At 38.2% G+C, this 26,436-nt stretch overlaps 2 protein-coding genes across 3 annotated transcripts; one reads left to right on the top strand and one right to left on the bottom strand.

Annotated features, from left to right (window-relative positions):
- Positions 1 to 962: 962 nt before the first annotated feature.
- LOC107811241 (mediator of RNA polymerase II transcription subunit 8) lies at positions 963 to 9,496 on the top strand. 2 transcript variants are annotated; one of them, XM_016636129.2, is made up of 11 exons: positions 963 to 1,300; positions 1,883 to 2,007; positions 2,567 to 2,691; positions 2,765 to 2,945; positions 3,380 to 3,487; positions 3,573 to 3,640; positions 5,270 to 5,566; positions 7,124 to 7,333; positions 8,343 to 8,396; positions 8,876 to 8,930; positions 9,089 to 9,496. In XM_016636129.2, the coding sequence occupies exons 1-11, from the start codon at positions 1,116 to 1,118 to the stop codon at positions 9,265 to 9,267; spliced, it is 1,587 nt and encodes a 528-aa protein (XP_016491615.2). In that variant the 5' UTR covers positions 963 to 1,115; the 3' UTR covers positions 9,268 to 9,496. The 2 variants fall into 2 exon arrangements, with proteins under 2 accessions (XP_016491615.2, XP_016491616.2); XM_016636130.2 differs by lacking the exon at positions 8,876 to 8,930.
- Positions 9,497 to 11,304: 1,808 nt separating this feature from the next.
- LOC107811243 (origin of replication complex subunit 2-like) lies at positions 11,305 to 25,990 on the bottom strand. Its single transcript, XM_016636131.2, has 6 exons — positions 25,504 to 25,990; positions 13,874 to 13,980; positions 13,609 to 13,741; positions 12,632 to 12,923; positions 12,044 to 12,271; positions 11,305 to 11,938 (listed from the first exon to the last, which is right to left on the bottom strand). The coding sequence occupies exons 1-6, from the start codon at positions 25,630 to 25,632 to the stop codon at positions 11,742 to 11,744; spliced, it is 1,086 nt and encodes a 361-aa protein (XP_016491617.1). The 5' UTR covers positions 25,633 to 25,990; the 3' UTR covers positions 11,305 to 11,741.
- Between the last annotated feature and the right edge of the window lie 446 nt (positions 25,991 to 26,436).

Genomic DNA, 26,436 nt, shown 5'->3' with positions numbered 1-26,436 from the left:
TATTGCTCTCGATGTAGGTCGCGCAAGGTTTTCGATCTGCTTCCTCGATGTGTGTGTCTTCCAACCGGGTCTGACCTCTACTTCGAGTCGCCCGAACTCGAACTCATAGCCTAATTTAAGACTTCGAAATCGGGCTTCTTAATTTTGATCGTATACAATTGTCATTCTTCTTCACCACTCAGGTCTTCGGTTTTTGCCCAAAAATAAAACAAGATTGACATTACAAGTTGAAGTATATTTGTATCACAAGATAAACATCATATATAAACCATGAAGGGAAGAAAAAAAATATTCAAAATCATATATCTATGAGGTTCATTAAAGCCATATCGATTTCGAATCTATTATGACAATTTATTACTGAAGATATAAACTAATCAACAATGAAGCAATCAAAGACAATTTAACAAAGAGAGAGAGAAATTCAGATGAAAACAAGGTATAGCTGCCACCTATTGGAACAAAAATATTGGTCCTGAATTTAATAGAAATTTGTGGTGATACCAAAAAAGCTATCAAATTTACATGAATTATGAAATTTTCTACAAGAATACTGCAGTAATATTGGCTATCTCAGTAATTACATAAACATGTAATTATATTAAAATTTTCGAACACACACTAAATATTAATTTTGCTGCATATATGATGTATTCCGATACAAAAGGTAATAATAAGAGCTCATAATTAATGGCTTTCGAAAGTGGGGTTTGGGGTTTTGTGTGTGTGTGTGGGGGGGTTGTGTTTCCAAAATGTGAAATTTTGGCTGGTTTTCATTTTATTTTACTAACCTGTAAATTTTATGAGAATTTAAAAAATATGCAAAATAAATAAGTAAAATGCAATTTATATGTCTAAAACTCTAAATTAATTACAAAATGGTCGTCCGTTAAAATTGAATTCGGTAAAATGCAAAATACAAAATGTAATTTTATGTAGTTATATAGATGTATCTCCTTTGTAAGTGGACATAAATAGCTCGAACAAGTATAACTTTACGGGATAAATTGGGAAAGGGTACATCGCATTCATCGCAAGAACTGAATCGCATAACCGAATAGGACTTGTATATAAGTCGATGGAATAAGGAAGGCGTGAGAGCAGTGTTGGCTGCCATGGAAGGAGCTCAAGATCAACAACAGCAACAGCCGCCCAGGGTGGCGGAGGGCCTGAACCCCGCCGTTCAACAGCAACTGAACCTGGAATCCGTCAAAACTCGAGCCATTAGTCTATTCAAGGCTATTTCTCGCATCCTCGAAGACTTCGACGCCATCGCTCGCACCAATGCTGTCCCCAAATGGTTCTCTCTTCTTTATTTCTTCTATTATTTAAAACAGTAGGAGGAAATACAAAATTGATCTGCTTATACATGTCCATTATCACAGTTGAATGAGTGTACCCCTTCACTCTCTAGCACTTTTATATTATTCAACCCCCTTATAAAATAGAATTAAAAAAAAATCCAACCTAAGATAGATTTGCACATTGGTTAGTAGAAGGAATGATGTATAAGAAGGTTGGCTTGCACATTTCATATTGATTTCCTTTTTGGTATCTTATTATACTGCTGATTTCTGTTTTCCATATTATTTGGAAAATGGAATCCGAATTTTCCACGAGATAAATAAAGCCAAATTTATTTACATGAAATCTGTGCTCTTACTTCCACACACTCTTTATATTTCTATAGACGCTGTTAACTAATTTGGATCTCGTTAGAAATTGAGATGAAGTATTTTACAGTTGATACTTGATGGTATATCCTTAAGAATTACCAATCAAAAAAAGAAAGAGATTTTTGGAAGTATCTAAAACTCATGCATGATTTCCAACTTATTCCTCAAACATGTTAATCATTAGTTTTAATAAATCCTTTTGTCAGGCAAGATATTCTGGGGCAATTTTCTATGGTGAATCTCGAGCTTTTTAACATTGTTGAAGATATTAAGAAGGTTTCCAAGGCTTTCGTTGTACACCCCAAGAATGTAAATGCTGAGAATGCTGCAAGTACGGATTTCTTCACTCACACTGGGTAACTTTGTAAAGTTGGACTTTTTGTTGTCCTTTTTTAAATATACACGTGAATCACTGATACTTGTCGTTGCGTATAAGCAAGTATATAAACTGTCTAGAAGAAATTGGATCACCAAGAAAGTTGATGTCTTACTAATTCTCTTCTCTTGGATGCTACCAAAGGGTATATACATATTTAGTTTGACTGCTAAGTGACTCTTTATTTGACATTTTTACTTATTTGCGACTTTCTGTGGATAGGTTGATATACATGTGTGGCTAACTAGATAGCATGAGGGTCAGTCACTATTGCTATCAATTCTGTTGTCATGTGGTGAGATTGTTTGAGCATAATTGATTGATCAATCAACGATGCCCAATCCCAAATTATTTGTGGTATTGTTTGAGCATCAAATCTTGTCAAATTTGCGAAAAGGTTAAAGAAAAAAGGAAGCAGATAGTTTTTGGGCCGTGGCTATGTGATATTTGTGTTGACAGAAAATCTGGAAGATACTTTCTGTCATTTGTTAGTTGCAAATACTTTTCCATGCAGTTCTACCTGTTATGCTGTCATCAAAGCTGCTGCCAGAGATGGAAGTCGAAGATAATGCCAAAAGGGAGCAATTATTACACAGCATGCAAAACCTATCAGTAGCATCCCAAATTGAGAAGTTGAAGGTGGCAAACTCTACAGATGCTGTTCTTATGTTTGTCTATCTGTGTGGCATTCTAAGATTCCTATAAATAGCAGGTTAGAATTGATATGATTGGAGCAGCATGTGAAAGTGCTGAGAAGGTCATAGCTGATACCCGCAAGGCCTACTTTGGAACCAGACAAGGGCCAACACTGCTTCCAACTATTGACAAGGCACAAGCAGCAAAAATTCAGGAACAAGAAAGTTTACTTCGAACCGCAGTAAATCATGGTGAAGGTGATAATTTTGTGTCGTGAGTCCTTTGCCTAAAAAGATACTTTTTTTTCCTCTCAGCATTTGTTATGCATGAGAAATTGAGGCGTAAGATTCTTGGACCCCAATGGTCCCTCTGTTGATGTGTATTCTACTTAAACTAAAAGAAAGAGAGAGAAGGATTCTTACAAACTATCATATCCGTTGAGTGCCTTGTTTATCAGTAAATTGCACATGTTCTCCGTTGAAGAATTGATACAGTATAGGAAGGGTGAAAATTTCAAGTCAAATGATTCTATATGCTGCTGCTATGCATCATAACATTTATGTACAAATTCATCCGCCACGTGTCTAGTGTATTTGTAGCATCTCTTCGGTGCTGTTTGGAGGTACACTGGTTTATGACTTGTTTGATTACATGTATACTCACAGATTTCATGAAACTGGTACTTACACAGGGTTACGTGTACCTGGAGACCAAAGGCATATTACTTCTGCGCTTCCTGGTCATTTGGTAGATGTGCTTACAATCACTGACGGGCCCCAGTCTTTCGCTGATTCATCTGGTAATCTATCAACTAATGTTGTCATGCTCTCTCCACTTTATTTCATGAACATTTGACTAGAGAAACTGATGCTATGTTCAAGCAGGCACTTATCTGAAGAATACTCCTCCCTTTTCATCGAGCAATGTCAATAGTCAGGGAGCTTTGTTACAGGTCAGTTTTCTTATAATTTGCCTTGTAAATGAGCATTTTGCTCAAGGAATGAAGATAAGATTGTAACACATGAATTTTACTTCCAGATCTTCCTTTAATTTTGTTATTTAAAGGTGTTATGAACAAAGGGACAAATATTACTATACAAATATGTTATGCGATCTTTCTGTGAGAAGAGGAGCCTTGGTGAAAAGGTTAGAGTTGCGCCATGTGACTAGAGAGTCACGGGTTTTCGGGTTCAGCCTTGGAAAATGCCTCTTGCAAGAAATGCAATGTAAGATCTGGCCTTCCCTTGTCCCAGCGCATAGCGAGAGCTTAGAGCAACTCTCTACCTTTTTTTGTTTTCGGTATGGTTCTACTTATCTTTACTTGTTCCGGGGAGGGGATTAATTTTTTTTTTGGGTGTGTTTTCGTTTTGATAGTTGCTAATTACTCAGTCTAGGTATACAGACCCCTTTCTATGCCGGCCAACCTGATATTTTGTTAAGTATGTTCCATAGCACCAGGCGGTACCGAAAAACTTTACATCTTACAATGGGTTTAGATCCATCAATTATGCAAGGAGTTTAAAAGGTTCATTGTAGTGTTTAAAAATCATATACACTTCTTACGTTTAAAAATCATATACACATCAATTATACATGGCTCCGCTCCAGCTCACTGACGACATGATCATCGATAGAAAGGTGTGGAGGTCGAGAATTAGGGTGGTTGGTTGATAGACAGTCTATAGTTTCGCCTTGTCTTACCAGTTATACATGTCTCTGCTCCAGCTTATCAAGGACATGATCATCAATAGAAAGGTGTGGAGGTCGAGAATTAGGGTGGTGGGTTGATAGACAGTCTAGAGTTTCGCCTTGTCTTACCAGTAGTAGTAGTACTAGTCGGGTATTTTCCTATTCCTAGTCCCTTGTTTTTATACGGTGTGTCATTATTATCAGTAGGATTGACACTATTCTTGTAGTTTCGTATCCCCGGATCTCTGTTATTAGTCGTTGTAATATTTGCTTCTATTGTCTTATTACCTTGTTGCTATTGTTTCTCTATTGCTTCATTTTTACTATTCTTGAGCCGAGGGTCTTTCGGAAACAACCTCTCTATCTTCATAAGGCAGGGGTAAGGTCTGCGTATACGCTACCCTCCGCAGACCCTACTTGTGGGATTTCACTGGGTTTGTTGTTGCTGTATACACTTCTTATGTTACACCAAATACTCAAACCTGATGTTGATACTGCCAGTTGTTCACTGCTTATTTACATCCTTGGTTGCAAGTGTTAACACCTTTTCTTTTTGGTTGGGGTGAAGCAGGTGGTAAGAATTATTTCCCTCATTTATTTGAATTTAACGGAGGAACCGAAATTAAGTGGACATGTTCGTCTCCATGTTTGCTATTAAATACTTGAGTAATCAGATTGAAACTCTTTACCTCTATACATTGCGCTAAAGAGCATTAGGGAAAGAATAAATGATTAACCTGCAGGAAGCAAATTAATCATATCCTTTTTCCCTTCTTTTCCTTAACTTATACACAACAACAAATCAATGTTCCCGAAGTTATGTTAATATATTGAGTCCATATCTCCGTAGAAGTTCTTCAATTCTAGTATCTGTGTGCTGTTGTTGGAGTAGGCTTCTGGAGCACTTCGAGCAGCGGCTTCTCCTAGTGGGACTACTTCCTTTGATACTACAACAGCATCCCCCTTGCCACATGTCAACTCACCTAGGTCTAGTGCTAACATGATGAATACACCATCTCCTCAGCAGCAGAGCCTTCAGCAGCAGCAGCAACAACAGCAGCAGCAACAACAGTTGCAGCAGCAGCAGCAGCTCCAGCAGAGGCAGAAAATAATGCAGTTACCTCAGCATCAACAGCAACTTCTTGCCCAACAGCAGCTTAGGCAAGCCTCAATGCCAGGACTGGGACAGGTACGGGTTTGTACAACCATCTTGACTGGTTTAAGGTATCTCTTGCGTTATCCTATATGCTTGTTCCTTTTAGTCAATATTTTTTCTTTTGATAATGACCAAATAAGCTAGTTTTTTTACTAACAAAATAATGCGATTACCGCGATTACTAGCTGTATACAAGTGAGAACCGTATAAATAACTTGCTTTTGTTATCATCTTAAAAATCTGCGAGTGGCTTTGTGCTCTGAAAATACGATAAAAATAACAAAGAATGCTTTGTGTAGCATCAGATTTTCCTCTGCTCAAATATCTGTTGTATGCTTTAAATTGTCCAGTATATCGCATGTTGTATGCCTTCTGCCATTCTTTTTCTGCTTTTGCTGCCTTATCTAAGATCTCGGGCATTCCAAGCTCTCTTTAACATTGTAGATACCTATAAACAGCAGCCCCATAGTTTATCAGCAAATTACGGTTTATTAATAAATGGGCTACTTCTTATCCCCTTTACACATAAAGGATCAACGCACTATGAGCCCGTTTTGGTTAGCTGATTGAAAGTAGCTGAGAAGTATCAAATGCTGAAAAGCACTTTTATATGCTGAAACTAACTTTATGAACAATTTGTTATGTGATTGGATAGAAGTGTTGAAACTGATTATAATCAGTTAGTGTATTTGGTAAAAAGGTGCTGATAAGCACTTTTTCTATTAGATTGACTGAAAAGTCCTTAAAGATTGTAAATATGCAAGTATTTTCACATTAAAAAAGATGAATGAAGGAAATAGAATATAAAGATAATTAGGAGTTCTGTTTTAGGAATATTATTTTGGAGATTACAAAAGATATTAGGAACAAAATGGTAAAAGGTTTGGTCAATTTAAAAGCGCTTATAAGCTGAAAAATCATAAGATGGGGGTGACCAACTTATGGTTTTTGGCTGATTTTACCTTAGTGCCTGGCTTATTAGCACTTTTGGTGTTTACTAAACGTGTGGATATGCCAAAAAGTGCTTATAGCTTATAAGCTTAGCCAAACACCCTTTATATCTTCTTTTGTTTCCTCCAATTGTCAACTGTGAGAATTGAATCCGAGGCAACTGTTCTCACAAAAATGCTACTTTTTTGGTCTTGACTCCTTATGACAACCCATAATGGATTTAACGGTGGGAGAGCCTGATGAATTACCTTCCAACTGCGAAACATCTCTCTCATACAAAAGCAGTGATTCTAATTCTTTTCAGGGGGCAGGTTAGTGAAGTTCTTATCTAGATAGTAATTGTTTAGAGTAAGAACTTTCTAATCTTAAAACAAAAACATGACAAATATTGATTTTCTGCAAACCAGAAAATTATGGCGAACTGTATTTTTTTGTTTATTTTTGGTGTAATGAAAGCTTTGTAGATGATGCAGAACCTTTACCTGACATGATTGATTCCTTGTAAGATAGAACAGAGGATACTCTGTGTGGTTTTTTGAATTGTAGTAATGCTATGTTACCTTACTTTGAAATAGTATATTAGTTTCTGTAGTTCATTACATTGGACAATATGTAATAACTGAAGAGCCTGTTTATTAGCTGCATGGTCAGCCTCAGATGCAGTTCTCTCAGCCACTGGGAGCACAGCAGTTTCAGGGCAGGCAGCTAGCATCTGGTGCCATTCATCATGGTATGGGTCAAAGTCAGCTCAACCAAGGAAATCAGCTGAATCGACATCTAAACCAGTTTTCTAGTCCTATGAATACTGCACTATTCAATTCTGCCCAAAGTACACCTAACTCTCAGATGGTGAGTCATAAATTTCAGTATTTATTTTATTTGCTTCTTCATCAGGCGAATTATTTGCTTTTTCCGCTAGTTTTGAGTTCAAATTCACCTGATTCTGCTGTTTTCTGCCGATTTAAATTAATATGGGTTTATTCTGTTTTCTTACTGTGGCAAGTTTCAGAAGTGAAGAATGAATTAAATCTTTTAACTGATGTGCTATGTGCTCTTGTTCTATTTCCTGGTAGACTAGATATGTCTAATGAAGCGACATACTTATTCCGCTTGCCTCTTATGTGCATTAGGTGACATTTACTTGTATTTTTCAACATCATGTTGGTGCAGATGAACTTTCTTTCTAATTCTTACTGCGCATTCTACCAACTAAGACATCTTCATATACAGTTCCGATTGGGTTTAACTGCAAGTTGTTTATCACATCCATTGAGCTGGTGTTTAACATACCGAAGATTTCGGGGATCTTTGAAATTGATGGTTCTAACTAAATATTTGTTGCATTGAAGCAGTTACAAAAGTTTTAGAAATTTTTCATATCTATCTGGTTGCAACCATCTCTATCCCTCCGGGGTAGGGGTAAGGTTTGCATACACTTTACCCTCCCAAACCCCACTAGTGGGATCCTACTTGGTGGTGGTTGTTGTTGTTGTTGTTGGTTGCAACCCAGTTTGTCAACTAGGTTTTTCCCTCAGAAGGCACTCATTGTTGTACAGCACATGCCACGAGGTTATTGATTAGCTCAGCTGTGTGTCTAGTTCTTCCCTATGACATAGATATAACTAACTTCCTCAATATACATGCTAACGCAATGCTCATCTGGTCTGTTCTGTGTCATGCTTCATTAGATCTTTTGATTATTTGCTGTTCATTGCTTTATTCTACTATGTTTTATTGATGAACCAGTTCAGTCAGTAAGCATCATAATTTCTCAAAGTGTCCTGCATTCTTTTCTTGACCTTAAAATTTCAAATATCCAGTCTGCTTCGGATCTTGTTAAACTTATTCTGTATGGCAGATCTCGAATATGTCAGCAATGATGACATCGCAAACTCTTCTGCCAAGAACGCAGGTGTGTCAAAATGTATTACCTATTGCTTTTGTCATGCATGTTGGAGTTATTAGGTCTATTTATAAATATAGTTCATGACAAGGTGATTAGTGCCTTCTCCGGAGTGTAAAGAGCGATCCTGATGTCTTTATTTAGAATGTTGATTGGAATTTTCTATTTATTGGCATTGTACACATCAAATATTTTTGAGATTCTGTCTTGACTGTGAATTTGCCGTAAATTGATGGGAAGCTACAGCTTCCCTGTGCTCCCAACTTGTGTGAGCTAAGTATAATCTTTCGTTGCATTTAAGCATTTCTTCAAGCCGACCATATATGATTAAGGATGTATGTTACTCTTTCACGGTCGAGGACATCTCGTATTTCCAATATGAGAGTTATGCTTTTTGAAAGTCATTTGCATGGGAATAACCTAATTCTTACACGTTTCTTTTGTATTATGTTGCCGATTGTTTTATGGCCTCATATTACTACTTTCAGTTTGGAATATCTGGTGGAACTCGGAATCTTGCTGCTGCAAACCTGAGTGATCAAAGTAAAAGCGCCTCCTTTGCTCATCTTTCTTATAACTCTGTTCAAATGGATTTTTCTTCCTTTTTAGCCCGAAGAGAAAATGTTGTCAACCAAATAAAAGTGCAGCTTGTTTCTAGTTGCAAAACATTTCCCTAAACAGGGATGTCGTTTTCTCTGCAGTGTTCAATATGGGCGGAAACAATCCTGGTATGATGCCAATCCAACAACAGCAGCAGCATGGCACATTTGGAAACATGTCGCAAAATACACAGAATCTGCAGCAGGGTATGATGCCTCTTCAGAACACACCTCAGACGCACCCTTCCTTTCAGCAACAAAGACCACAGGGCCAACAGTGAAGTGTTTAAAATTAGAAGGAAGAGGATATGCATACCAAACCTAACTTTTCCTATTGTTGAGTACTGACCTTGATACAGTATTCCAATGCCAGGTTGTTGCAGTAAATTTTTATTACGTAAAACATTACATTTGTTAAAAGAAGATTGTATAATTACATGCTTTGTACACTATTCAGAACTAAATGTAAATCAGAAGGTCATGCCATCAGCACGCACTTGCTATTCCACATCTTTCTTACACATGCCTTGTACCTCGTTCTTTCCTTATACCTAAATCAGAAGCTATAGTTGGTGTCTAAATTTGAGATGATAAGAATGGGATTTATATGAAGCGAAAGAAATACTACATTTTCCCTTATATTCCAAAATACTTGTTCAATATCAGGGAATTTTTCGTGAAATACATTTACTGAGGATCATGGTTCCTATAAAGTCATTTGAGCACTGTCTCCTGCAAGCTGTCAGGTTTTGCTTTTTCTCTCATACAGCCATTGTCTTGCGGCAGTTTTGAAAATGTGTGACCCGGTGACACCTCTTTCTGGTTGTAAAAGAAGTGCAACATCTCTGAAGGAACCATTTCAGCCTGCATACTCCCCATAAAATCGAAGGGGTGCAGACAAAACGGGCGGGGCGGGTCGGGTCAGACATGAGACAAGTCAAAACGGGTAATGAAAAAACGGATAAATTATCCGACCTGACCCATATTTAATACGGATAAAAAACGGGTTAACCGGCGGATAATATGGGTAACCATATGGGTAACCATATTATCCATGGCTTCTTCAATATGATCACTTTTGAAAGAATTTCTAGTTTTCCAAACTTAAGAACCCCCAATTTGAGGCCTTACAAATATAAAAGTTAAAACCAATTAGTTATCCATTTTCTAAATAGATAATATGGTTCTTATCCATATTTGACCCGTTTCTAAAAGTTCATTATCCAACCCATTTTTTAGTGAATAATATGGATGATTAAGTGTTTTCTTTTAACCATTTTGCCACCACTAGTAAGATACATGGGAAAACACCATCCATAGGTGAAAGAAATGAAAAGCAGAGTACAGTAATAAGGGAAAGGAGCTTGCTTACAAGTCTAAAAGGCAGGAGCATGTGGAGTGGAGTTGATGATGTGGTTGGAGTTGGTGATGTGGTTGGAGTTGGTGATCCAGAGAAAATGGCGCTGCAGGAGACGTCGGGTGGAGGATGTCTGTTTGAGGGGAGGGGGGTGGTGAGAATGGTGGGGAAGGAGAAGGAGATGAAGAGAAATAGTAGGGGAGATGTGCAGGTCCTACACTCACCGGCAGTGGGGATTGTGGAGTTGGGGGTGACGACGAGGGACTCGCGTAACCACTAACCATTATTGAGTTTATCTTCCTCCCCCCATGGCCATTGTGTGTGTCTGTATTTTGAAGTGTCGCGCGACTCAGCTTTGAATTGTAGGTAAACCAAACGGTCACTAACACTCACATATGGGGCCTTATCCAATCCCGCCATGTGGAATCAATCTCTAAACCCCGACTATAAAAATGCACATATTCCAGACCAGACTTCCCAACAACCAATCCACTTTGTATTAGTAGGTGTAATCCTCTAGTCAAACGGACACCTACAGTGAAAAAGAAAGAAGTGTGGGAGTCGGAGAGAGAGGAGAAATGATAGCAGTTAAAAGGAGAGGACGAAAATGAATTGCAAAAGAGAGTAGAGGTATCAATCATCCGTACACGAAGGGCATATCCATCCTCTCGTCTCTCTTTTTCTGTATCGCAGTGGGAGCTCAAGCTGCCCAAGAAAGCGCAGCTGCGTTGCAAAGGGGTCAACTCTTAATTGTTTAGTGCTTGACGGACTTCTTTATAAGTTCTTGTTGGACTTAGTCTCCAGTTATATTGTATTTCCTCAAATAGCATATTTGTGCATGCAACTAGCTCTGAATCCACCTATCTGCAGGCTCTACGCAAAACCTGGCAAGTTGTATCTTTTTAACATCATGAACAGATTCAGAGCTATACATCAGCTAGATGATCATTAATACATTATAACTAGTTCAGATTATAACTTCTAGATAATTAAAGAAGCAAGAGTCTACATGACATTGAACGGTGCTCAAGTATGTTCATAAGCAGACAAAGTAATTGGCATTTTTGCAAAAGCTGAATCTCCGAATAAGAAGATGATCAACAGAAATTACTACCATTACAACAATACAAGAGGATCTAATAAACCACCCACCATATACAACTGAAACCAGGTGAACGTTGTACCTTGCTCCCTCTTAGAGATGCTTGATAGATTTTCCATACTTGACAGATATCCTAACATGCCAATGTGACAGCCAGCGGAGAACCAGGCTAGTACTTCTTACGCACAAGCAGTGAATAGATGCACTTTTCTGCACATAAATTTTTTCCCATACATAAACATGCATCTGCTTTAAACTTGCCACTTAATAATTTCTCTTCTTGGGTAGAAACTCTATCAAATGATCTCCGCGATAAGTTTCTGAAGGGCTTCATTTGTAAGAGGAATACACAAGCAATCTTGACCATCCGAATTCCTTTTGGTTTTGATCAACTCATGGTCCTTAAATTCTGTCAGATGTGAATTCAAAGTAACTTGACTACTCACCAGGAACCGTTCTTGGCATGTAGTGTACAAATTATTGATTGGCATCCCTGAGAAGAACAATGTCCAATTTAAATGAATGATAGATCTATTGCATTCAACAAACATGGAAATGGAAATAAAAATGGGGGGAACGAACGTATGAAAGAACTTGCCTTCTTCATCAGAATGGGCCAATTGATGCTCCGCAAGAACTTTAAAAACATTTTGAGCATTTGGTGTCAGACTCTGTAAGACAATTGAAGCTGTCTTCACACTTTGAGCAGTGGCCCCATGAGCGAGAATGAAAGCAAAAAACATTGCTTCAACCTTGCATGGAGCGAAAGTAGGAACATGGCACCAATACCAGTTAAACTGTGTATGAACCATCTTTTTATCCCACACTGGTATATATGACATAGCCAACATAGTAAATGTCAGACCTTTTTCTATGTGACATGCACATAATAAATACAGGAGTTCTAATACCAGGTGTTAAGAGAGATACTAGGGAATGACAAGGAGTTGACATTTCAACATCAGATGGTATAGTTAAGGTGCTATATTTGTATGGTCGAGCAGCAATTAGCAAAAGGCAGTAATACCTAGTAATTCTTAAACCAGGTAAAATTAGTAAAAGGCACTAATACATGCAAACTACGGAAAAGGACTTCACAAAACACTCCCTTACACCTCTAGACATCCTCTATTATGCACACGTCCAATCATATACATGCTCACACACGCATGCAGAAAACACTTACAAAGAGGAACATTGACATGGTCAATGGAAGCAACCATATGGACATGAGAACAAGCAGCGATACTAGCAAGACATTGTTGGCTGTCAGAATCACGCAACTCAGGACCATCAATGTTATGAGCAATGATGCAAACAAAACACTCATCTCCTATATCTGGCTTGTCTAGAAAAGCAAGAAGGTCGTCCATGGATTTGGGGTTAAATGGTTGTTGGCTTTTAGACGGATTTCCAGAGGTTGTCTTTTTTCGCAATTTTAATTGATCCCAAAGGAGCTCAGCTAGTGTTATCACCACCTGCAATAAAACATCAACGATAGCAGATCTCTTAGTATTACTAGAATGATTTTGTGCTAGCAACCCGTGTATTGTGCATCTCATGCGGATCTTATCATATAATATCATAAAAGAGGGGGTGCTCATAACTGCAATAATTGTTGATATTAAGGAAGTATAATAAATTTAAAAAGGTAATTACTATTGTTATATCAAGTCCCAAGCACCAGGAATCAAATGAACTGTGTCAAAAATATGTGTTTTAAGTATTGATAGCCTCCACAACACCAAGTAAATTTTGAGACTATGAAGTTTGGGCATAACCATCATATTGGACCAGCAAATGTGAAATCTTCAGTTATTGCCCTCATTAAATCCAGTGGCACTGCCTTGGTATGTACCAGATAACAACTAAACTTAAAAAATTGTCACTGCTAACATAAAAATCCATGTCAGTGAGCATGTGCTGCACTAAAGGAGAAAGTTGCAACCAAACAACATAGCTCCATAGGCAAAAGCTCCTGTCATGATCAGTGTTCTTATAGTAATCTGTCTAACCCAAAAACACGGGCCTATAACTTTGTTTTTCAGAAAATTTGCAAAGTGGAAGATCCTGGCTTTGAGACTTTCTACACCAAAATTATTTTCTAAAACAAGGGTACCAAGCAAGCAGCACTTTTAAACAAGAAAACAATAGGGTGAATACCTGTTTAAGATTTATAGACTGGAGATACCCATTGACAACAACAACAGAATACTCAGTTAAAGATCTTGTCGCAGAATCTTCAATCAAAGCTTTCTTTGATCCAAAGCCATACATCAAAAGTGCAAAACCACACCTATCAGAGTAACAAAGAATTGGAAAGAAAAGCCTTCCAGGTTTACATTGGATAGCAAATGAATACAAGGAAAATAAAAAAACTTGTCGAAAAAGCATATTGTGGAGTAAACCTATACATCAGGACACTGACCTTAGCACAAAAAGCCATTCTGAATACAAACTTTTGTAGCTATTGATCAAATCATTTACTTCTTTCTCATGTTTGGGCTCAATATTAGCTGCCACCTCTCTTAATTCCTGCATGCAACAATCATCATTGTGGACTCTCAGTAAGAAGAGTTATAACTGGAACTTTATCCATTATGCAGTGGTCAGGAAAGATTAAAACATGTATAAGGGACACAACCATGTACAACAAGTGTAATTTGGAAAATGCATATTACCCCTCATCTTCGAGGGTATTGTCCACTGGCCCTTTGTTGATATTATCTTTCTTGCCTCTGTTCAATGGTCAAGTATGGATTTCCTTGATAGTTTTATTACGTGAATGATCACGGCTCGCATCATGAAGTAGTTCATCTCAAAATATACCTTTATGCACTTCTTGGAATGCATCAAATGAAAAGTCAGCTCTTATTTTCTCCATAATTACAAAAATCATAAATTTTGTTGAACCTCTTTTGCTTGCTGATAAATCCAAAAGGTGGTTCACAGCAAATACTTGTGTATTCAGAGCTGTTAAGATGAATTTATGCTTATCCGTTGAAAGAGAGCGTTTAATGTCCACAGTTCCTTTTTATTGGATCCACTTTGAGTTACTTCTAAATTTTCTCTTTACTATGATGAGGAAGATGGGTTTTGGTGATAGGTGAAAGGAATGGACGAAATTTTGCGTGCCAACTGTCATTTTTTTTTATTTTAATCAATGGATTCCCCGTTGGTTTTTTCTCCCCATAGAGGATTGAGACAAGGTGATTCTTGGTCACCATACCTTTTTATTATGGTGATGGAAAGTCTCAGTAGAATGATATCTAAAGCAGTGTCACTTAACTGGTTAAGAGGGGTGGAAATTACTGGTAAGTGGTAACTATAGCAATCACTTAACCGCTCCCTTATCTGCCATCACTTAACTGGCTCCCTCTTGTATGCTGGTGACATTTGAATTTTGTGTGATGCAGATAAGGAGAAAATTTTACATTTGAAGGGGATTATTATTGCTTTTGAACTATTTGGAATCCATATAAACCTGAGGAAGAGCAGTTTATTTTCGGTACATGCTGACCAGCATGCTCAGTCACTAGCAGACACTTCGGCTTGCAAGCTGGGAAGTTTTCCCACTTCTTGTGTGGGACTACCTCTTGGAGCAAAAATATAGAGATAACAGCATATGGAAAGGAGTAAATGAAAAATGCGAGAAGAAATAATGTTCAAGGAAAAGAGAATATCTTTCTTTCCTTTGGTGAAAGATTGACGTTGATTATCTTTGATAAAGTAAGTTGCTTCATTGAAAGGCATCAAGCTGATGCAATGATTACAAAAATAAATATGCTAGCTCCATTACAAGATGTTATGATGGGATCTTGGAGCTAGCCAATAACAAGAAAATATACCTCAAAGAGGCTAGTCAAGAGTAAGGGAGCTCAAAAAATCTAAAAACACAGTAGAACTATTTACACAGGACTGTTTGGCCCAACAAAAAAGACTAAGTAGACATTTGGCCTTCAGCAAGTGAATTGGAGTTGAGACTCCATCAAAACATCTGAGGGTTCTTTCAGTCCATAGGCACCAAAAAATGCAAGCTGGTATCATCCTCCAGGTGTCCCTGATGGCCCTATCAACTCTCCAAAGGCTCCAGCTCTCGACCGCATCTCTAATATTCTGTGGCATCACCCATTTGAGATTAAAAAGAGCTAGAAACATATGCCACATATCTGCAGCTACAGCACAGTTAATAGTAGATGATTGACTGATTCTAAGCTTCCTTGACATAGGTAGCATCTGTTAACAAGCTGGAAGCTTCTCCTACAGAGGTTGTCCTGAGTCAGACAAGCATTCTTTAGTGCCATCCAGCTGAAGCACATCACTTTTGGAGGGAGCTTTGTTCGCCAAATTAGTTTCCAAGGCCAGGAATCTAAAATTCCGTTATGAGCAACTAGCACTTTATACCCCAGCTTTACTGTATATTCCTTTGCATTGGGACCCCAGCTTAATGTATCTGTAGCTTGTGAGTTCATGCTAAAACCTTCCAGTTTACTCATTAAGTCAAAAAGACTCTCTAGTTCGCAAGCATGCATGTTCCTTCTGAAGAGGGGATTCCACTATTACCTTCTCTGTTCTGTGCGACTGTGGAGTCAGCGTTACATGCTATAAGGAAGAGTGATGGGTATAAATCTTTCAGAATGAAGTTCCCTAGCCACCTATCCTTCCAGAATTTAACTTTCAGACCATTTGTAACCTTGAATGAGACTTCTTGGAGGAATTCTTCCCAGAGCTTGCTTATATGTTTCCATGGTCCAACTCCATATGGGGTTCTGCTTTGTTTAGTGCACCAGTGGTTTAGTTTTCCATGTTTTGCTGCAACAACTTCCTTCCATAAAAGATTGACGTTGATTAATAGTATACTTGATGCAATTCCGACTGATTTAATGCTATTGGTACCTATGTCAGCCAAGGTGGAAGGGCATTTAAATAGGATCAGATGCAATGTTTTATGGGAAGGTAGATTCCAGGTAAGTTTCATTTGATAAAGTATGAAAAAGTTACAATTTGCAAGGAGGGAGGTGGTTTGGGTGTTAGGAACATCAGGCTCCATAATAAAAGTTTGCTTTACAGATGGCTATGGAGATGAAATGACATAAAGAAAGAGCACTGCAAGGAGGTCAGCAAGGCTAAAGATGGGTTCCAGAATTATGGGGAACAGCTCACGTAGTATCTCTCCCCATGGCACTGCAATGTGGAAACATATCAATAATCTGTGGGAGGAATTCCAAGCATACACCAGATTAAGTGTCGGAGATGGAAAGACAAGTGGCTTGTGGAAGATACATTAGATGATTCTTTTCCTGATTTAAGTAAAAGACTGTTGGGATGGCAGTACTTGGATCTTTCAGTTTAGAAGAAATTTCAACGGTTGGGAGATTGAAAGCATAAACAGATTTCTGCAAATGACTCAGAATGTTTCACCGATAGATTCCCAGAATGATTGTTTGAGAGAAAAGGCAGCAGGGATGTCAGCTTTTCTGTCAGCTCGAGTTATCAGTTACTTGTAAAAAACATGGCTTCTCACAATAATGACTGGCCATGGAAAATGGTGTGGAAGACAAAAAGCACCAACCAAAGTAGCTTGTTTCGGTTGGTGGCAGCACATGAGGCATGTCTTACGAAAGAAAACTAGCAGAGCAGAGGTATTAACTTTGTGGCTAGTGTTATTTATGTAAGAAAGAGGGTGAAACAGTTAACCACTTGCTGCTACACTGCAATTATGTATGGCAAATATGGTGCATGTTTCTTAATCTTTCGGGATCCAATGGGTTATGCCAGCAAGAGTTTGGCATATGCAGAGTGAGCAAGGAAAAGAAGAAGACCTGGATGACCATTCCTTTTATGCATAATATGGAACACTTGGCTCAAGAGGAACATAAGATATTTTGAGAATGTTTCATTTTTAAGAATATATGTAATTGAAGTAATACTGGAGTTTTTGGAATCGTTACAGATTTAAAGGGTTCATACCCAGCAAGGTCCTTGTATTGTGCCCCAACTGTCTTGGCACTGGCCTACTGGGCTTCTATAAGCAAACAACCTTTATTCATCAAAAAAAAGCACTTGACTAATCAAATACTATATTTTTCTTTTTATAGTTTAACTGAAGCTACCTCACGGACCGGGAAAACAGAGAATTGTGAGTGGTAACTTAACGTGTAATGATTTGTCATCAATAATATCTTTCCTTATCAAAAAATTAACATGAAAAATTACTAATTAGTCTGGCTGTGTTTATTTCTAGTTTTCTTTGTATCAAAAGATAAAAAGCTGCAACATGGTCAACTGACAAAAGTTGTATAATTATGTGAATATGGGTTAGGAATGGTTCCTTTTACCTTCAACCTCGATTTATCCTCATTTTGATCTTGTTTTTGAACATTGGGTTTAATCTCCGAATTTCCTAAGGCTCCATGCAGATGCAAAAGGTTTTACATTATCTCTTGCGCATTTCATTTCACAAATAATTCGGTTTCAATTTTTCTCAGTGGAATTGTTGTTTATAAGTAGCTCCATTCAAATGTTAAATCTCTTATGTATTGAAGTTTTTATAATTCAAATCCTTACAAATATTTGAAAACAAACAATCCTAATGGGACTAGTATGTTTTCAATCTTAAGAATTGTTTGTTGGATTTGGAGTTTCTCAGTTTCCCTAAACTGAACATATAACTATTTAAATTTGTTATCTTGAAAATTATGTGCTATAGAGAAGATAAATAAAATGTCACTGCTATTGTACTTCTAGCTAAAATGGAATTGATAAAAATAAAGTGGATAGGACAAATGGGACAAAATTTTCTCAAATTACATTAAACAAAAACAAACAGGTGAAAACTTCCTTTCTCTCTCTCACCATGCTCCCAGCGCACGGTAGTTAACCTACGCCACTGTGAATACCATGGGCCTGGATGAGGCAGAGGAAGGGGACGACCAAAATCAGTACCAATTGTTTCGTTTGGGAGTGCAATTGGTGCAAGGATGCCGCCAGAGACATCCAAAGCAAGCGCTCAAAGTCCAGAGGTAGTGTTTAAAAAAGCGCCCGCTTCCTCACTTTAAGCGAGAAGCGAAGCGGAGCGAGAAGGTGCACGCTTCAGCAGGGTGAAGCGACTCAGGTGTAGAAAAGCGACCACTTCCCACTAAAAAGCGAGAAGCGGGAAAGCGATGCGATGCGAAGGAAGCGACCGCTTCTGTGTTTTAAAACAGACCCAACCCTATTTTATTAAAAACGAGATGTCTGGTCTTTCATTAAACGAATAAAGCGACTAGGGTTTTAAAGCAGAGACACTGGTCGACTTCTTCTTCTTCAACAGCAACAGGTATGTTCTGATTTTCCTCCTCCTCCTCCTTCTTCTTCTTCATCTTCTTTCACTGTTTAAATGTCCAAATAGTAGCGAAATAATGGCAATTTTTTTTACCTTCGGTTCTTTCTCAGAATTGATGCCAATTTGGGTTCTTCTTTCTCTGCCTAGTTTTTAACAGAGAATTACTGCCCTTCCTCTATACAGAGAATTTTAATTTTTTTTTAAAATTCCGCTTCACTTCACAAAAGCGAGTGCTTCGGTTCTCGCTTCTCGCTTTAAGCAAAATGGGGGTTGTCGCTTTTTCTCGCTTCACGCTCTTCACAACACTGTACAGAGGAGAACAATCCTAACCATGCAAGCATTGGACGAGCTTCAATAGATCTGCTAGCTAGTGAAATCAACACACAATTAGACCTAAAGGAAAATCCAGCAACAACACCAAAGGGATTGGGCTTGAGTACTATAACCCTAATGGAGAAATCCAATGGAACAGTAACCCCAGGGGGAGTGAGTTTACCAGTGGAGATACTGAAGGAGGATTCAACTCTGAAGCGACCAATTTTGAAGAACTTAAACGAGAAGGCCATGGATCTGGAAAGCAAAAGCACAAATCCTACAGAGAATGCCCCAGTGAAGGTAGCATGGACAAGCCTATTTTCTAAAAACAGATGGGCAACTAATGGTATGTCTCTCTCCTACATTCCACCACAGATAGTGAATGGTCAACCCATGACTCAACTAGTTAAATCTGAAGTAGATAAGGAAGCTGAAAAGGAAAAGTGCGCTTATATCTATGTAATAGGAGAGGTACCTGGTTTCGATGTGATGAGTCGATATATAAGGAAAACTTGGGCAAATGTAGCTGTCCCGGATCTGTTTCTGCATGAGGGGGGCTACTATGTGGTAAAATTTCAAAGTGTAAAGGACATGAAGGAAATCTTTTACGCAGGTCCCTACACTATCAGCAACAGACCTTTGATTCTGAAGGTTTGGACACAAAACTTTGATTTTAAAAAGGAATTCCTCACAAACATCCTTTATGGGTCAAGTTTCCAAACCTTCCTATGCGATGCTGGAGTAGTGATTCTCTGAGTAGAATTGCAAGTCTCATTGGTACACCAATTTTTGCAGATGAATGCACCTCAAAACAATCTCGAATTTCATTTGCTAGGATGTTGATAGAGGTGAATGCAACTAAGGCACTCTCTGAAGAAGTTGCCGTGAGGAACCAACAGGGGAGGTTTTTCAGCAGAGCGTCACTTATGATTGGGAACCTGCATTTTGTGACCAATGCCTCCAAGTAGGTCACTCACGTAAAGTCCAACCACAACCTGGCCAGCAACATCCAGAAGTTCAGAGACAAAAGAGAGGCCCAAAAAGAGTGGAACAAGTATGGGGAACTAAGAATCCAAGGGACAAATCTATCGAAGGTAATGGGTAGATGCAACATAAGCAAGATCAAGACATACAAGGCAATGATGTGCAAACAAAGGTGCATACTCCGATCCTGCTATCCTTAAAGATGTAAATGCCCAAACAATTAAAGAGGATCAAAAGGATCAAATGGCAGAAGCTGCAAAGAGTAAAGGAAAGGCTACAATACCCCAAAGTCCTCCACTGGATTGTAGTAACTTTCCACTGCTGGGGGCTACACCAATAAGAAATTCCTTTGAGATACTCAGTACAGAGGAGTAGAGAAGGGGGGGCAAGTACCTCTCAATGACCTGGTGCATATGGAATGTGAGAGGCACTAAAAAGAGGTACAAACAAAAGGAGCTCAGGAATTACCTCAAAAATGCCAAAATCTACTTAGCAGGATTAGCGGAGACAAGACTTAAGCAACATAATGCTCAGAAGATTCTTAACAGCATAGCCCCTGGTAAGGGATTCTATAATAACTATCAAGAGGCACCTAATGGTAGAATATGGTTAATGTGGGATGAGCAAAGGTTCTTTGTGAACTTGTTAGTTGTTACTAGTTACAGCCCAACTGATTCACTATAAAGTTTCCAGACAAAATTACTGCAATTGAGCAACTGGTGACAATCATTTATGGCTTTAACACTGTAGAGCAAAAACTATCCTTATGGGCTGCACTAAACACATTTGGGCCTTCGATCAACCTCCCTTGGTTGGTGAGTGGAGACTTTAATGATGTACTCTACTCCATAGATAGAGTAGGAGGAAACCCCATCAGTGCTTCTGAGACCAAAGACTTTGAAGATTGTATACTCAACTTAGGCCTAAATGAGCCGCATTGGAGTGGTCAGTACTATACCAGGTCTAATAAACAACAGGGTCGTGATAGAGTGTGTAGTAGAAGTGATAGAGCCTTGGGTAATGGAGATTGGATGCTATGCTGGGGCCACATTAAAGTGGAATATGATGTTCCATTTATTTCAGATCATTCTCAAATATTACTTCACTTGAAATCTATAACCAAATCACCCGAGACTCCCTTCAGATTCTTCAACATTTGGACTGAACATAGCCAGTTTGAGTCATTTGTGAAGGAGGTGTGGCAGAAACAATTAGATAACAATCCTATGAAGAATATATGGATGAAGCTGAAGGCCTTGAAACCTTGCAAGAAGCTCAATAAAGAGGAGTTTAGCTACATCACACAGAAGGTTGAGGTTACCAAACAACAACTGAGAAGTATAGAAGAACAACTAGCCCAACAGTATACAGATGCACTGATGATAGAAGAAAAAGAGACAGCTCAAGACTTGGAAAAATGGTCCTCAATAGAGGAAAGTGTGATGAGACAGAAATCTAGAATTAGATGGATCAAATTGGGTGACGCTAACACCAAGTATTTCACAATAGTAATCAAGGAGAGAACAGTCGAGAAACAAATAGTAGAGCTCAACACACTTACAGGAAATAAGATCAATGACCCAAAGGCTATTAGTGATGAAATTATCACCTTTTATAGAAGCCTAATGGGAACATCAGCCAAGGAGCTACCAGCCATCAACCAGTGTTTTGGATAGCGTGCAGCGACAAATAGCGACGAAGGCCCGCTTCACTGAGGCGAGATGCGCGCAGCGAAGCGCTCGCCTTTTTGATGTGAAGCGACAATTTATACAAAAACATAAAATATTATATACATATAACTAAAAAATCAATAACAATAATATATTAATAAATATATCATTCAAAAATTAAAGACTCAATAGATAGTTATAGACTCATAGTAGATTCATTAACAAAAGTCTAATATTCTAAACTCTAAAACAAGCAACATCTATTCTTCTATAATTGAAAGAATAGAGCTACAAGTCAGAGCAAACAACAGATACAGAGCAAAGAAAGAACATAGCAAAGAAAGAAAGAATCAAAGAAAGAAAGAAGAAGAAAGTATTCATTAACAAAAGTCTAATATTCTAAACTCTAAAACAAGCAACATCTATTCTTCTATAATTGAAAAAATAGAGCTACAAATCAGAGCAAACAACAGATACAGAGCAAAGAAAGAAAGAATCAAAGAAAGAAAGAAGAAGAAAGAAACAACAGAGCTACTGCCTCTGCTCGATGTCCAAAAACAGAACCCAAAAATAAAATAAAGCTCTGGTCGAGAATCAGAGCAAAAAAAGAAAGAAAGAAGAAGAAAAACAAAGCTGAAAGAGAAGAAAAACAGCGATCACTGAAGAAAGAAGAAAGAAGAAAGAAGAAAGAAGAAAGAAGAAAGAAGAAAGAAGAAAGAAGAAGAAAAAGAAAAAAGAAGAAGACAACAATGGTGGTCGACCAGAACTGAAATAGAAGAAGAAGAAAGTAGAAGAAGAAGAAAAGAAAAGAAAGTAACATACCTGAAGTGGTCGCTATGGCTGATGATGGAAGAAGAAGAAGATGTGAAACCCAAGCCCTAATTTTGTCGCTGAAGGAGAAGAAGTGGTCGCTGCTCGTAAGAAGTGAAACCCAAGCCCTAATTTTTGTGTTTTAGTAAAAATCGTTGCCTTTTCTTCCGTTATTTTCAAATAGCGACGCCTCGCATGCCCTCTCGCTACACACGCAGAGGCGCTCGCTTTTCTTATTCGCATCGCAACAACCCAGAAATGGCGACACTGTCTCGCCTCACGTCGCTACATGCTTTTAGCGCTGTAGCGCTCGCTATTTACAACACTGCTATCAACAGGCTGATCATGCAGCAAGGACCAAAGTTGACTCATGAACAACAATTGGCATTGTGCAAGGACGTTACAACTACTAAAATTTATGACAGCTTATGCTCGATTGGAGATGACAAGGCACCTGGAGTTGATGGGTACAATGCAGTCTTTTTCAAGAAGACATGGCACATAATCAAGGAAGAGATAAACCAGGCTATTTTAGCTTTCTTCACAACAGGGAAGCTATACAGAGCACTTAACTGTACTGCCCTCACATTGATACCTAAATCTGAGAATCCCCTCTCAGTAAAAGAATATAGGCCCAATAGCCTGCTGCACTGTCCTATATAAAATTATAAAAGTTTTAGCATCAAGATTACAAAAAGTGATGCCTGATATTATCTATGAAGCACAGGCAGGCTTCATACCAGGGAAGAGAATAGGTGATAACATCATATTGGCTCATGAACTAGTCCAGGCCTACAATAGGAAGCATGTGTCTCCTAGGTGTACGATCAAAATTGACCTTCAAAAAGCTTATGACACAGTTGAATGGCGCTATCTGGAGCAGGTATTGGAAGAATTGGCTTTCCCCAGAAAATTCATTGCTTGGAATATGGAATGCCTTAAAAGAGTGAACTACTCTATCTTGGTTAATGGTGAACCAACTGAACCTTTCGATGCTGCAAGGGGCTTGAGACAAGGGGATCCCATGTCCCCTTTCCTGTTTTATCTTAGTAGGCAATTGAACAGCTTGAAGAATGAAAAGACTTTCAGATTTCATCCAAAGGGTGCAAAGATGGGGATTACACATTTGTCCTTTGCAGATGATCTATTACTCTTTGCCCATGAAGATGTAGGGTCTGTACACCACCTTCATCAGTGTTTTCAGCATTTCTTCTCTGCCTCAGGCTTACAAGCTAACCTAGGCAAAAGTTCATTGTATTGTGGAGGAGTGATACATGCAGAAAGGGATAGAACTTGCAGCTGTTGGGATATGTCTATGGGACCTACCTTTCAAATACTTAGGTGTACCTTTGTCAACTAAGAAGCTGACCATTGCACAATGGCAGCCTCTTATCCAGAAGATTGTCAAAAGAATCTCCTCATGGACTGCTAGGAAATTATCCTATGCTAGAAGGATCCAACTAGTTAAATCAGTCATCTTTGGTATCCAAGCATATTGGTCTCAGCTTTTCATGATCCCTGCCAAGGTATTGAACATAATTGATGCATATTGTCGCAGCTATGTGTGGTCAGGTGTCAATACTATAAATAAGAAGGCTTTGATTGCCTGGGAAAAGGATTGTTCTCCTAAATCAGCAGGTGGACTTAACCTTATGAATCTACGGATTTGGAACAAGGCAGCAGTAGTAAAAACCTATTGGGACTTAGCACATAAAACTAACAGGTTATGGATTCGATGGATTCATAGTTACTACATTAAGGGACATCAATTTGCTAATATGAAGGTGCCACAAAGTGCATGTTGGATGATTCGGAAGATTTTTGATGCAAGAGATATCATGCTGCAAATGTACCATTCTGCTCCAGGGAAAAACTTGATTAAACAGACTTACTTGCAGCTTCTAGGTGATCTCCCAAGAATACCATGGAAATGGCTAATGTTCTCCAACGAAGCTAGACCTAGAGCAAGATTTACCATGTGGCTTCACTTGCATGGAAGGCTACTTACTGTTGATAGATTAGCAAAATGGGGACTCAATGTGAAACTAAAGTGTAGCCTATGTCAAGAACACAATGAGGCAAATGAACACCTCTTTGTTCAATGTAGAATCTCAAGGAAGCTATGGGGACAAGGTTCTGCTATGGGGAAAGAAGCATGCACTATTTCCAAACACATGGAATCAATATCAACACTGAATTATTGAGAATGCCAAGGGGAAATCAACAATTGCCCAGGTCTTCAAATTGTTATATACTGAACCAGCGCAAGCTATTTAGATGGAAAGGAATCATGGGATATTTGAGCAAACGAGCAAAGATTGGAGTGCCATTGCAAAAGAGATAGCCTTCATGTGTTGTGCTAGATCATCTGTTAGAACTAGGAGCTATTTTCAGACTTAAATGTTCTAAATTTCTCTAAGTGTACATATAGAGGTATGGATAGTCTTTCTTGTTTTCTTGTCTTTAGATAGTTAGTGAGTTAACTAACTATGGCTTTGTAAAGTTTATCCTTGGTGATTAATAAAAATTTTAATTACCAAAAAAATAAAATAATAACAATTCACTTATACGAGCCATCCAATCTCTTTTGTTCTAGCTAAGATATCGGAAAAAAAATGAAGGAATACTTTTTTCTCCATTTCTTCTCATTGTGACCGGAAGTAAACTATACAAAATACTATAAAAGAAAGGACAGCCTACCTAAGGCAAGTATCAGGGTTGCTTTCACGGTTCAAACCCGTGACCTATATGACACACAGGAGTTGCACGAGGACAGCCTTGCAGTAAACAAATTTTAAACAATTTAAGTAAGATCAGTTCGAGCCATATATAAAATTAAACAATTTTAAAAAAGAAGTATTCTACATCAAATTTGCAACCCCTGATTGGGAGGAATGGTAAAGATGTAGCAACCAATAATATAAACAGATGAGAAATTAGAAAGCACACACAGACCTCTTCGTCCACAAGATCGATTTCGGAGAGCTTACGAGCTGATTTTTTCCGAGAAGAGCCCACTTCTTTAGCAAGGAAATAGTTTCTTGAGAACCCAAACTCCTCTTCCTCAATCTCATCCGCATCCATTTCCTCAGACCCAGAGAATCTCAAACACTAAGAATTTGTTCAATTAACAAGCACAATCTCAAAGAAGTGGGTTTTTTCTTTGTATTTCTTCTTCTATTACTCTTCTATTATAGAGCGAATAGCAGACAGTTGTGAGGTGTGTTTATAATTTCATTGTTTAAGTGCAAATGTAGGAGACATAACGAGGGAATTGCCGCTGCTCTTTAAAGTTTAATCTCTTTTACTCTCCTCAATTCTTTTATTCTCTCTCTATAGAACCTCAGTCAGAGTCTAGCCGCCCAGGCATACACAAGTCCAGGCATATACAATTAAGGAGTATGTATAGTGTTTTCGCTCTTTCCCCTTCAGCGTGACTCATCCAAAATCTCGTGACTCATCCAAAATCTAATAGTCGTGGGTGAAATTACTTTTATCAATTGAGCAAAATCTAATTGTTGTGGGTGAAATTACTTTTATCAATTGAGCCACCCTTACTTATTAGTTTAAAAACTGACGTGCCTTCTTATTACAGGTTTATGTGCAAAGAAGGAAAAAGAGGCATGTTGATTTGCTTATTTTCTAAATATTCTATGGTAAGGATAATTTTTAGAAAAAAGGTCTAAATTTCCTCCTCTAATTTCGAATATTGTCTACATCTATCCTCCATTATATTATTCGGTCAAATTTTCCCCACCGTTATACTATCCGGTCAAATTTACCTTTACCATCAACAAACTTTTAAAAATTATCCCCCAATCCGTTAGGTGACCCAGAATCTCCCAAATCATTTTAATTAAGTCACTTATTCTTCTTCTTGATTCAGAC

The sequence above is a fragment of the Nicotiana tabacum genome, chromosome 3 (assembly GCF_000715075.1).
Source record: "Nicotiana tabacum cultivar K326 chromosome 3, ASM71507v2, whole genome shotgun sequence".
NCBI classification, from domain to species: Eukaryota; Viridiplantae; Streptophyta; class Magnoliopsida; order Solanales; family Solanaceae; genus Nicotiana; species Nicotiana tabacum.
Note: the sequence above shows the minus strand (reverse complement) of the source record. Positions and strands in the feature narration are given on the sequence as shown.